Raw genomic sequence first — 14,370 nt, forward strand, 5'->3', positions numbered from 1 at the left:
AAATGCTAAAGTGTCCCCTATAGAATCTGTCCGGTAGGTGCTCCTCCTCCTCCGGTCCATCAGGGGGCGACAAACCGCCAACAGTCGTTTTTCCGCCCGAAGAAAACCGACTGAGTGAGCAAACATGGCGGCGTCGTTGATGCGGTTTGTCCGCGGAGGACTTGGAAGGAGTTTAAACAGTAAGTTGACTTAAACCCCGTTTGTTTTTACACTCACTGTTCTCAGCAGTGATTGATTTTACGCTGCCTCTGTATACACGCTATAAAAATCGGCACTGTCTTATTTTTAACCATCAACTGTCTCAGCTTTGACCTTCGAGCTAGCTAATGCTAACGTTAGCCTGCCGGAATTCAGTGGCAGCGGGATGGACAGATTTTCTTCTTTTTCTGACCGATTAATTTATTTAGGCAACATAAACGGTCGTGCAGATGTGTTTTTAGTGGATATAGGACGAGCCTTTTCTGTTTATTCTGGCTTTGTTGCTCACGTTGCACAAGCTCCTGTGTAGCTCTGTTGATTCAGTTGTCAGTAATGTGTTTATTCTCCATTTTGATTCATTTCTAATGTTTTTTCCTTCAGTTGCAAGAAGTTCGTGTCTCCTCCAGCAGCAGAGCAGACTGCAGAGCTCCACTACTGAGAATAGCCGTGAGTACACCACAACTGATGCTGCAGAGGAATGATAGTACAGGATGGTGTTGTTAGCTATACGTGTAACCTGTCATTAACTTTCATGCCAAAGAGCTACAGGGACCCTAAAACAGTTGCTGGCATGAACTCCTTGTAGAGCTGCACAATATTGCAACAAAAAAATAAATAAAAATAACAGGATTGTTCACCAGATGATTTGAATACTGTGCTGGGAAAGAATTCATCCTTGCTGAGAGACTGGGGTGATTTTAGATAGGAGCACATCTGTATAGAATATAAAAAGAGCTTGAAAATAACTGACAATAGGCACCTGTAACCATTCTTTTATGTTTTAACACTGGCAAAGCCATCCAAAGTAGTATATTCTTTGGATGGCATGCAGGTCTGGCTTTGTACTCGGTGTCCTGAGCTTTGTTTTGATGCTTATTTAAGTGATCAAATAAATCAGGCACTGTGCCTTGTATGATGATAACAATTGTCTGACACTGCAATATCGGTTGTTGATCAGCATTATCTGTTCTGTAGCTAAAATAATTCTGTATTTCTTTCTTATTGTAACCAAATGTTGCTTTTTAATTGTGTTCCTCACTCTTTGCTGTGCACATGTGAAGCCTGCATGTCAATAAACTGTCTAGTAAATAAAAGGAAAGAAAATGTACTTAATATATCCAGTAACCCTTAAATCAAAGTAAATAATTTTCTATCAGACAGACTTCATGTGTAGATTAGTCACGGATAATGGAAACCATTAGTTTTTTAATTACAAGCTGCAAAATAAATGGTTACATGATGCATATACTTGATTGCACTTCCTGTGATTTGACTGTTGTGTATGCTCACAATACAATGTTGATGGGGAAATTAAATATTGTGCAGCCCTACTAGTGCTCTGAAAGGAGCGTCTCTAAAACACTTGTCAGGAGGGGAACACTGGCTTGTCAATGTAGCAGTGTGTGAAGGCATAGCAGCGTTTCACAGCAGATGATGGAAAAAGGTCTTATTAAATGATGAATCTAAGTTTGAGACGTTATAGAAGTGGGTAGGAAATTCTTATGGGAAAATAAAGACTTGAATTACAAAATTTACCTGACAAAGAAAAAGAGAGGTGTTCTGACGCTGAAAAGTTTTCTGCGCCCACTTTAAATTCCAAACTAATACAAGCTTGAAGTGTCTTCACTAGTCTCAGACTTTCTGAACCTACTGTGTATATATTATGTCTCCTGCATGACTATATTTTCCAAAGATTAGATATTTTTCTCTTACAGGTTAGTTCAGGACATGTCAATATGTCATTTCTCACCCCAGAGCAAATTAAATGTATTTTTTTGGTTTAGCGTACAGAAAAATGTTGTACCTAGATGGTAAGACAAGTCTTTGTAACACTGTTTAGCGACAAGCCTCTTAATCTTAATTGTGTCTGGAAAATGGATGTTTGGTTCTAAGATTCTCACTGTGCTGAGGAAAAAGGCCAGCAGCATCGCCAGAGATCCCACCCATCCTGGGCACAGACTGTTTGCCCCCTTTCCATCAGGGAAAAGATTCCAGTCATTAAAAACAAAAACCAGCAGACTGTGGAACAGCTTCTTCCCCAGAGCTGTCGCTGCCATCAAACCCCCCACCCATTGCCCCAACACCCAGTCATTCCCCCCTCCCAGTTCATCTGTGCAATAAGAACTCTACTTCAACACTGGACTGCTTTATCAGCACTGACCACTTTACTTTGTTTGTGTATAGTACTTTGATTCTTCTTTTTATTTTTGTAAGAGTATTTTTTATCTATTTTTATTATTTGCACTGCTGCTAATTGTCGTGTTCTTCAGACACATTTTGTTGTACTTCTGAACAATGACAGTAAAGTCTCTTTAACCTTTAATCTTTAAAACAGTGTGTACAATGTGTGCTGTGATGAATAATGTTGTATTGTCTCCTCTGTCCTTCATTTAGCCACTGTGAGGCCCAAAGATGCCGTCACTCACAACCAGCTGGCAGCTTTTGGAGAATATGTGGCTGAGATGATGCCCAAATACATCCAGCAGGTCCAGGTCAGTTTATGTACATGGATGAGCACCATAGCACTCAGATTACTCTTCTCTTCTGTTGGTAATTCTGCTCAGAGTTGATAAAGAGGCATTTTAGGAGTGCCCAGATAGCTCAACTGGTTGAGCGGGCGACCCATAAACGGGGGCTGTAATCCCCGACGCAGCAGCCTGGGTTCCATTCCAGCTCAGGCCCTTTAATGCAGGTCGTCCCCCTCATTCGTCTCCCTACTTTCCTGTCTGGACTCTCAACTTACCTGTCAAATAAAGTCAAAAATGGCCAGATGCATTTTAGGGCACAGTAAACATTGAGAGCATCCATCAGTGTGCTATTTGGTAACAGTATGTAAATCACAGCTGATGTTATTGTTTTACTGTTGTCAGAAAGCCATATTTACATTGAGTAAACTGACTACAGGTACTAAATCCATGTTTCAGAAACATGCAGACAACTTTAAACTGTGTTTCTGTACAGGTGACGTGCTATAATGAGCTGGAGGTGATGATCCATCCTGACGGAGTGATCCCGGTGCTGACCTTCCTGAGGGATCACACCAACGCCCAGTTCAGGAACATGATCGACCTGACGGCTGTCGACATCCCATCACGGCAGAACCGCTTCGAGGTAGCTGTTAACAGCAGTCACTCCACACAGACACACAAACATGTCATGTTGTAACGGTGACATATCAGAATGCCCTTTTCTCTGCTGTCATTTCATTCCTTGCTACGTGTCACACCACGTTTCACCTGTGAAATTTTAATGTCATTAAACTATCAAAAAATGAAGAGAAAATTGTGTTGAGCCGCTGCTCTCTCAAGATAAATATGTAATTTTAGGACAGAGAAATGAAACTTACTCCGAAGCTCCTCACAGCTTTATCTAAAGTAAATGAAACAGTGTCACAATCATGCCACGTTATAATTAATGCCTGCTGTGCCTAATAATACATGAAACATCTGTCAAGTGTTGGAGCCAGAGTTTCCAGATTTGACTGAGCAAAAGTAGCCAAATATGAGCCCAGATGGAGCTCAGTTATCATAAAGGTAGACCATTGTCAGTTCATTTGCTTATTTTAGATTTTTATTCCTCATATAAATTTAGAAATAGGAAGCGTACTGCTGCCATAGATTCAGGTCTTTTTCTGTTTGCTATGAGTTATTAGATGTACTGGTAACTATCAATTCAATCAATGCTTTCACACAGAAAAAATGTAAAAACATGATGATTCTCAGCCAAGTATTCCATGATTTCTAAAGTGTAGAGGTTTTTTGCTATATTCATCTGAAATAATCATATTCTTGGAGACTGTAAATCGCACCAAATCCCACAGTATCACCAAAACCCAATGGATTTAAAATATAATATGTCTGATTTCTAATACAGCCATCTGGTAACTTTTAGAAACAAACCTTCTTGAAAATTTTAGGTATTTTTTATGGGCTTGAGAATTCTGAACCTCCTGATGTGGAACTGTATACATAAAATTAATTTGAACTAAGCTGTTGGGCGCTCATTTAGATTTAGTGCTTAGATTGCCATGAAGACTTAATCAACATTTATATAGATATATGGATATTTACGGTACTGTTACATGAAAGGCTTACTATATATTGTGTAGCTGCATGTTAACTTCAGTCATTTACATTTTCAGGTAATGTAAATGTACAGTTTCTGCAGTTTTGTGTGTGGTATTGGTTTTAAAGTAGCCTAGCTTAACTGATGCAGCTGTTGGTGGTGTTGAGAAGCAGAACTAACTACAGTAGCAATAGTCTTTTTTTTAAGACACCTGCACACATCGGTTATGTCAGGAGACATAAAAGCATAAACTACAATGAGACTGATGTAACAGTGGATTATTCTGCAGGGTTAGTCATCATTGTTGCTGTTTTTGTATGGGTTGTACAGACAGAAATGTCATACAAATGGCAGTAAATTGTACTAAATAATTTTAGGCTTCCTATAAGCTACCTTTGACCAGCATAACAGTGAAAAAAGTATAAAATATATTACGTTGTGTAGTATGAAAATGTTTATATTTTGGAATTTGTGAACTGCTTTACAATTCAACCCATCATCAAAAAAAACAAAGTAAGTTTAGCTGCCAGTTAAAGAAAAAACTCACATTTGGTGGATAAACAACCAGACTGGCAACACTTAAATCAAAAGCTTAAATATTGGACTGAACTATAAATTCCTTTCTGCAGTGCTGGCATCTATCACTTCACCAGGACACCATCAGTTGTCTTTATTGGTCTCACTCTCACGTGTACTTCAGATCATCATTCTGTTAATCTCAGTCGACAAGCTGTCCAAATGTTTTTATAGAGATGATTTGTGCGTGCCCGTTTCCAGATTGTGTACAGCCTGCTGTCGCTGCGCTACAACTCCCGGATCCGCGTCAAGACGTACACCGACGAGCTAACACCGGTGGACTCTGCCGTCCCCGTCCACATGGCTGCCAACTGGTACGAGAGGGAGGTGAGTCACAGCCGACATTCAAGCTGTTGTTTTCTTCACACTGGCAGCAGGGCAGACAGGCTGAGAGTAAAGCTGTAACTGTGAACAGGTATGGGACATGTTCGGGGTGTTCTTCGCCAACCACCCGGACCTGAGGCGCATTCTGACGGACTACGGCTTCGAGGGTCACCCCTTCAGGAAGGATTTCCCTCTGTCGGGATACGTAGAGGTGAGTTTTGGCAGCAGTCTGCTTTATTGAGCTCTGTCAGTGTGCGATTCATCCAGGAGATAATTATATTGTGGTATTGGCAGGATGTCAGTTAGACAGACTCTGATGGATCCTGTTCTTTTTATTTAGTCATTTTATTGGCTCATGATAACTGGGTTCCTACAAGAGTAGAAAAATCTGAAAATTTATAATTTTTGTACTTTCTAAAAGTGAGCAGATTTCCTTGAAAGAATTTTTCTTGAAAGAATATTTACTTTTTCACATTTTAAAGCAAAGATATGTTTCTGTAAATTATTTTTTTGTTGCAAGCAAAAGAGTTTAAGTATCTCAGATTGTTCTCAGATTGAAGGAATGTAGGAGTTGCACTGGACTTTTGTGGAAAACTGGCAGACAAAACTCTTGATTAACCAGTCGATCTACGTTCCAACCCACACCTATGGTTCTGAGCTATTGTGTTAATAAAAGATTTTATAAAAAGCTTTTCTCATCTGAGGCATCAGTGACATCTTGAAAACATTTTTATCGTGGGTTTAAGAATGTTTCTACTTTTTCATCATGCAACATAATCTGTGGTTTTGATAACATCCTATAAATGTTTCACTTGAAACTTCATGTTTTATTTACTGTTCAGCTAATAGGAGCATTATTTGAAATGATAAATACCCTTAAAACACTGTTTGAACATTAGATTTAACAATTGTCTTTTGAACATCATTAGAACTTGAAGGTAATGTTGGCCAGTACCATGGGAACATCCCTTGCTAACTGGGAGCACTTTATTTTTTGCTCTGTTTTGGTCTCCACCACCTCCTGAGAGAAATATCTGACTGTTGAATGCTCACAAACTAAATGACTTTGAATGGAGAGTATAAAATCATGTACAGTTGGTATATTCCTTTATTTAAAAAAGTTGCATGATGTGATTTGGAAACAACACCTATGAAAGTAAAGTAGGATGGAACCAAAGTCGATCTACGGTCCAACCCTATGGTCCTACACTCTGGGTAGCGCCCAAAAGAATGAGATCATGAATACGAGCTGCTCAGAAATGAGTTTTAGAAAAGCAGGGAGAAGCTTGGAGTAGAGTCGCTTCCTTCTTATTGACAGGAACCAGCTGAGTTGGTCCATCGAGGAAAACATGGGGTAGACTAGAACTCACTTGGAAAACTGCTTCTTTCATTTGGGACACCTTAGGATTCTCCTGGAGAAGCTGGAAAACATTGCTGGGGAGAGGGACGTCTGCAACTGTGAATATGCAAAATAAGACTGAAGGAAACTCATAATTTTATGAGCATGCAGAGACAAGAAAGGGGCTCATCTAGTTCATTATTTGCATTTTTTATACCTACCAAGACTTCATTTTCTGTCCTTAAAATGCACCAAATCTCACCAGAAGTCAGTAATATTATAGGTTTAGTAAACTGCAACACCTTACAAGCTGATTCCTGTCTCCCTGTTTAGGTGCGTTACGACGACGAGATGAAGCGTGTGGTGGCCGAACCTGTGGAGCTTTCGCAGGAGTTCAGGAAGTTTGACCTGAACACGCCGTGGGAGGTTTTTCCTGCCTACCGAGAGCCCAAAGAGGCAGCACCCAAACTGGAGGCCGGAGACACGGCCCCCGAGAAGAAGTGAAGTTCCTCAGTTTAGTTCACTTCATCACCATGTTCTGTCTGTTCGTGTCTTTCTGGGATTACAGCCCCTTCAGAACCCCGATATTTATGTAAATAAAGTAAACAATCTTTAAATGATCTTCGTGGCACTTTGGTTTTTGTTTGGATTATCTGCTAACATTTACGGGGAAATCTTTGAACACTATATCTGCTGTAATGTGAAAACACTACATATCCAGAAGTGGACACATGAATATTTAGCATGTCATTCTGCTAAATCAGCCTCTGGTCTTCTGGTTTCAGTCTCTCCAGCAGATGTTTGAGCTGGATGCAGGGATTTCTCCTCAGTAGCGTTTAGTTATTGCAGCTGATAAAACGTGGCTCATCCAGGTCATCCCAAAGGTGTTGGATGGGGTTGATGTCACTGTTCTAAACTGGGGAAAATGTTCTTTCTGCCTTATTGCAGGACAAAGTGGTCAAATTGAAACTGGAAGTTGGAAAAAAACACTTGTCTGAAATAACAGCTTGCCTGAAAGTCATCAGATCAACCAAATTTTAAGATTTCTTGAGCAGATCCACAGGTACATAGCAAAAATGAACTGTTGGTAGATAATTTAGTGGCATTTAATTTGTAAAATGTACACAAATAAGCAAATGCAAGCTTTAAATTAGGATTTATGCTGCAGCCAATGTATGTATCACGGTATCCATGACAACACTACACTTTAGGTTTCTTGTCAAAAGTCACATCTGTTTGCATGATGGAGGTTTTTATGTCTTATGTTTTAAATCTTTGGTTGATGACAGTGGAGAGAGGGGAAAGATGTGCAGTAAGTGTTCCCTAGTTAGGAATCAAACCGGAGACTCATCACTCAGGACATCTGCCCCCATCTGTTCTGCGCTCTAACCGATCAATCCTGCGACAATTAAAAACTTTAAATGTGACACTCTCCAAAATAAAAAAATCACTGATAACAAGCTCATATTCGTTACATTTATTCAGGTAGCGCTGACAACCTTGTCTCAGTATATCAGTGCTTGATCTTCTTGGGGCTTTTCCCTTCAGGAGTCGCTACAGCCAATCATCTGCTTCTATCTAACCCTGTCTTCTGCATCCTCTTCTCTCACACCACGCCTTCCTCCTCTCCTTCTTCAACCAACAGTAGCCCATTTTCCAACGGCATCCTGCAGGTCAACAGCACTGATGGTGGTTGTTCTTAACCAGGGCCTCGATTGATCTGCTATGGAAGCTGTGGGATTGATTCGCATATTGGTTTTGACGTACGTTTTTACACTTTCTGACACAACCCTCTGCATTCATCTGGGCTTGGGATCGGCACTCGGAGGTCACTGGTTTGTTCCACCTTGAGGTTGAGGTTGATCCCAGCAGCAGAGCTCCAGAAACTTGGAGAATTCATGCCAAGATCTGTATACACTCAGACTCTTTCGCTACCGTGTAAATCTACCACACTGGACTCGACCAACAGGTGGCGCTGCAGCACAGAATATAAAATCAAGCTGTAAATTCACACACCAGCAGTTCAATGTTTCTTGTTTTTTATTTTGTCAAACATTGTCACTGAAGCATTCATTTTACACGTAAGAAAAAACATTTCAAAGAATCAACATGAGTCAGACATGAGTTAAAATGTTTTCCAGTACATTTTTTCATTTATTTTAACACCACAGTTGGATTTGGACTCAGAATTGCTAATTTTGGCAGATTACACCAAGGAAAACTGAGCAATAACCAATTAGTTTTAACTTCATTTTGACCCGTGTCTGCTCCACATATTTTCTACAACACAATCTTTCATCGGGATTATCAGAAACAGAGAATCACAGACCAAAAAACATCCAACATATTGTCAGTCACTGTACAGATAAATTGATTTATTGATAAAAATACACCATTAACAGGCGTCGACTGGGCCTGTGAAGCTGCTCAGCGATCATGAGAAAGTCTCTGTTTTATTTCACTGTATTTTCAGTTACATGCATGCATCACACGAGTGCTTCAGAGTGTCTCAGATGCTTGAGTCGCTTTACACTCCAGGGTTTGTTGCAGACTGCTCATGGTTTTCTTGAACTAAAACTGAGGCAATCACAGGTCCACCTCTGTGCGCTGACTGAGGCTGAAATGAGGAAACCACTGAGGGTTAGACTGTGACGGAATACATCATTATCTGAAATGAGGCCCACTCGCAGCTTAATTTCATTTGTCCAAAATTTAGTCACTTTCTTGCAGCCGTAAAGGACAGGAAATTGTCGATTAGTGAGCTGAGAGCAGCCCGGAGCTCGCTGACGGTTATTAGTTTCCAGAGAAGGTGGGAGTCCATTTCCCCCCAGAGCCACAGAGATCACAGCGAGGCCACACTTTTATGACTTTATTCTCAGCTTCATCCTGCTGCTATTTACCTTTTGTAGGTTCAGATTTTTCTAAATAAATACATCAAGAATTGTCGAATTCCGCGCACTGATTTTCACTTTTTCTGACATGAAAGCCACTTTTCCACTGTGCAGCTTTGGGTGCATGATTTGAAAACGGTGCTTGAAGTTTTTGTGCTTGAACCGTGAGCAGATTTGGCTGCATACTGAGCAAAAATGTCACTTTTTCTTGAATTTCTTGTGCCTCCATTTCCCTCGACCACATTATGGTGAACACATTAGGAAGCAGTTGTTTATTTCTGCACCCGGCAGACACAGAGCAACATTGTCATTTAGCTGTAATTAAGTTTTTTTTACACCTGTATTTTTTTTTTCTTTTTTGCTCTGTGTAAGTTCTGTTAATGTTTTACATAGTCTATACATCATTTTAAAAGCTTTTTTTGAACGTAACATTGAGAACATCCTTTATTCATTATCATATAAGAACATTTTATGTGTTACCTCAACAACATTTCCCAAACATTCTCAGAATATTTCAAGCAAAATGTTCCACCTCTTTTGGCTTTATATCTTTTTAAATATGCTTTGATGTCATCTGAGGCTTCAGTAATATCTTGAAAACATTTTTTTAAACATTTATTTAGGAACATTCTTCATTTATCATCAAGAAACGGAGTCCTGACAATCACCTTCAAACATCCTCTTAATGTTGCACTTAAAACGTTTTATATTCATTTTTAACCATATTTGAACATTATTTAAAATGCTAAATACCCTTAAAATGTTCTTTGAACATTAAATTAAACAATTTTCTTTAAAAGATTGTTAGAACTTGTAAGTAAACTTAGCCAATGTTGCAGGAACATTACCTGTTAGCTAGGAGTGCTCTATTTTTTGCTCTGTTTTTGGTCTCCACCACCTCCTTAGAGAAGTGTCTGTCTGATAAATGCTAACAAGCTAACTGACTTTGCATGTAGTGTATAAAATCATGTAAAGTTGGCATATTTCTTTGAAAAGAGCTGCCTGGTGTGATTTGGAAACAACACTGGTCAGAGTAAAGCAGGCTGAAGGTGAAACCAAAGCAAAACTCCTCACAGAGCGCTGAATATTGAATTATTTTTCACTCTTTGAACACCACACACAAGCAGAAATCAGGTGCAACAACCCTTTAAAATTATTGTGTCATTATCATATGAATTCCAAAGCTGATAAGAATGCGCCTCTTGTTGTTAATTTAAAGAAAAATCTGTTTGACACTTCAATATGCCTTTCTTTTTAGTGCTCTATTGTGTCAAGACCACAGTTTTTGCTTCTCATGAATGTAGTTTCGTTTAAATGTTCACTAAAAGTGAAGTATCACTTTACGTGGCACCTCTCCAACAGAAACGGTGGTTTCATAAAGTCAAGGTTCATCATAATTTGAACAGCATCATCTTTTTTTCCCCGGCGGTGTGAAATTAAACAGACATGCATATTACAGCGGCCCGGGAGCAGCGATTCAATTTTCCCCACAGTGGTCGCCATCTGAAGACATGAATTAAACGCTGCTAGAATTAGAAATCAAATTAGGGTCCGGGTCCCCGCAGGCCCAGAGGTGGCATGTGGTCAACAGTCGGATGGATATGGAGTCTGCACATTCCCAAAGCTGTCGAGTTTGTCCCGTCGTCCTCAGATCTCCTGCTGATGTCGGGGCGAGAAACACCAAAACTCCCAAATGAAGAGAAGGAGGACTCATTTTGACACAAAACACACAGTTCATATCGTTTCACATGCCTCTAAAGACATACAAGGAAATTAAAGTGACTTTTTAGTTACAAGCAGGAACATCAAGTCTTTGACAAAGATAACAAATGCACTTAAAGGAATATTTCACTTAAAACAGAAAACTCTGTCATTAACTACCTCACTCTTCTGTCGTTCAGTGCCCAGAAAGAGTCTCCAAAATGTTCTTTTACTGCTTTTCAACAATACACTCAATTTAATTTGGCTTTTTTTAAAAGAATTTCCAAATGAAGACTCAATCACGTCAAAGTGAAAACAGATATCTACAAAGTAATGTCAATGAATTAAATATGCAAAATGTATGTATGTAGTAAGTCCTTTGGGGGACTCATAGGTGTCTTGGTGACCTCTGTCAGATTTACACCTGAACCATATTCCTTCCATTTCCTGATTATGTATTTAACTGTACCCAAGCAGATTTCTACAAAAAATGTAAATGAATTAAAATATAAAATTTAAAAAAAAAAAAAAAGGGGGGGGGGGGGGGGATTTGGAGAAGTCATAAGTGTCTTGGTGACCTCCCTCATAATACTTCCATTTCTTGATTATGGATGTAAGTGTACTAAAGCAGATTGCTACATAAAAAAAAATTGAAAATATGAAATGTAAAACAAGGGATTTGGAGGAGTCATATGTGTCTTGGTGGCCTTCCACAATAGTCGGTTTTTGAGAGCCTGATCTAGTTTGAGTTACGTGTAACCCCTATCTCACGTAGCTATAAAATAATGTCTTGAATAGTTAGTACAATGGGATGGGGCCTGAGTTCGGTGTCAGTTTATGTATATAGTTAACCTACTAAAGAACCACAGCAACTCAACATTTAATTTTTACAATAATTTGTCACTGGTATTTTATTAAAAAAAAAAACAAAAACAGAATCATACAGAATAAAATAAATGTAATTCAGTGAAATCTCTGAGAAAATTAAATCAAACAATATACCTTCCAAATTAAATAGTTTTAACCACCTTTTGCTTAATGTACCTTTTAATACTTTTAAATCAACTGATGTCCTTTTAAATCAACCAATCCTCTTGAATCAGTTTCATATAAAGTCAGAACAAAATTCACACACTGTTTCCTATAATTGTGGGCCCACACACACATATCCACTCCCCAAACATACAGAACACTGAAGGAACCCGTTGCAGGCCTGGTTCGGAGCTTGGGTGCGGCGGGACCCGAAACTGTGAGGTCGCTTCACTCAAAGTAGAGCATGAAATAAAATTGTGCACATTAATGTTAGTTTTAGTACTTACAAAATCCGAATGAGCAGTTTGTGTGGTTAGCAGGGGGAACTGGGGGCAAAAACGATCACAAAGGCCAGCTGGTAAATGATGTGCAGTTCATCACTCGTCCGCAGGAATCACAGGGGGGAAAACCGCGAAAAGAAGAAAAGAAGAAACAGCAGGGTCTTGTCGACGCTCCGACCGTCCGTCCTCTACGTCCTCTCCGTCCACGTCTGTCTCCTTTCATGCGGGTCACATTAACTTGCTTTAGCCAAAATATCACTCGCTATTTCATGTTGAATTAACATAAATCCGATTTAACCAAAACATCACAATGCTTAGCTAAACAGTACGATATCTCGGCACATTAACATGGTGCGCTAAGCTAAATAGCTAGCCGCCATTTGGCGTAACACATCCACCTCCTTATCACTACAACCTTTAGTCACAGCACAAAAACCAAATTACACACTCATATTTACCTTCATGCAGATCACACCAAAAGTAAATATCGGGACCACGGTTAGTCGACCTTCAGATATTTCACTTAAAATGTTTTCCACAATACGATGCCTCCGCTACGTTCTTAGCACGACAGCGAGAGAATGTTTCCTGAACCGTCACAGTATCAGCGCCACTTGTCCCGCCCCTTAGCATAGGGAAAAGCTTGGATTGGCTGTTAATTTTTTAATACACCAATGGTAATACAGAAACACAATGATTGACATTTCAGCTTGAAAACAGGTTAGGGTGCACAGCAGTCTACATGTCCTGACTTCAAACCAACCAAACATTACGTTTCCCATGAATATTAGGGGTTTTAAAGGAACACAACTCTTCTGAATACATAGTAAACATACATAAATAACCTTTTAAACTCTATTCATGAATTTTATACATTTCATCCCCTGAATGTATTTTAAACCAGTTTTGACTTTGTATTTTAACCGATTTTAGACTGTTTTAAATCAATTTTGACACATTTCAATGAGCATAAAGTCCTATTTAAATCCAATTTTAAATAAATTTAATGAAATGAATTTACTGCCCTTTTCTATACAACTATTTATACATTTTTAACAGATTTTTATGCCCTGTATTCTGTGTCTTTTAGACAGGGCTACATCCTCCCCTTTCTAACCGTGTAGATGTCCTCATCACACTGTTTGCCTCTCTTTGACTTTGAACCTTGTTTCCTTGTCTCATCCCCTGAACACCTTCTGGACACTTTATGTTTTTGTCTAGGTGTACTGCTTACTTTGTTTGGAGGGTTTAGTTTGAGTTGAATGACCATACCATGATGCATGATAGTAACTGGTTCACTGGATGGAGAACCAGGTTTGTCATAGGTAAATCGCATAGGTGGTTTTGGTTCTCTCTGAGACTTTCTAACAGGGGAAAGCTCTTTACTTCTGTATCTGTCACTTTTATAGGAGCCTTCACTTCTGGCTCTACTGGAAGAGGGTGAGCTTGCTCCCCTTTCTAAATCTTGTTCTTCTGCAGTGTCATTATTTGTCTCTTGTACATCAAAGTCTGCTCTAGAAGGTGCAAAGCTTTCAGAAGATCCTTCACTCTCAGTTTCTATAACTGGTTGATTTTCTTGGACTTCAGAGCTCTCTTCCTGCAAACTTTCATCCTCTTCTGAACTGTCCCTGCTCTCATCCGCTCCAGGATTCTGATTGGGCATTTCCAGTTGCCTCCTGACCTCATCCACATCAAAATTCCAAGGAATAGGGGCAGTTTCAAACTCTGAGTCTGATGATGGTGTGACATTTTCTGCTGGATGACTAGGCTGAGTAATCTTTTGACTTTGCCGAATGCGTTTTGATCTGGTAACAGGGCTCCGAATGGGTCCTGCTTCATCAGGAGAGTCTGACATCCTGACCAGGTAACCGATGGGCAGCAGATGGTCTCGATGCAAGATTTTGATCGAACCTGGACCACATTCTGGTTTCACCTTGTATACTGGCAGGTTTGGTAATTGTTC

At 39.5% G+C, this 14,370-nt stretch overlaps 1 protein-coding gene across 1 annotated transcript; it reads left to right on the forward strand.

The window, feature by feature from the left end:
• Positions 1 to 86: 86 nt before the first annotated feature.
• Positions 87 to 7,122, forward strand: ndufs3 (NADH:ubiquinone oxidoreductase core subunit S3). Its single transcript, XM_023287052.3, has 7 exons — positions 87 to 179; positions 580 to 645; positions 2,593 to 2,690; positions 3,160 to 3,309; positions 5,041 to 5,166; positions 5,255 to 5,374; positions 6,836 to 7,122. The coding sequence occupies exons 1-7, from the start codon at positions 125 to 127 to the stop codon at positions 7,004 to 7,006; spliced, it is 786 nt and encodes a 261-aa protein (XP_023142820.1). The 5' UTR covers positions 87 to 124; the 3' UTR covers positions 7,007 to 7,122.
• The last annotated feature ends 7,248 nt before the right edge of the window (positions 7,123 to 14,370 follow it).

The sequence above is a fragment of the Amphiprion ocellaris genome, chromosome 1 (genome assembly GCF_022539595.1).
Source record: "Amphiprion ocellaris isolate individual 3 ecotype Okinawa chromosome 1, ASM2253959v1, whole genome shotgun sequence".
Taxonomy (NCBI): domain Eukaryota; kingdom Metazoa; phylum Chordata; class Actinopteri; family Pomacentridae; genus Amphiprion; species Amphiprion ocellaris.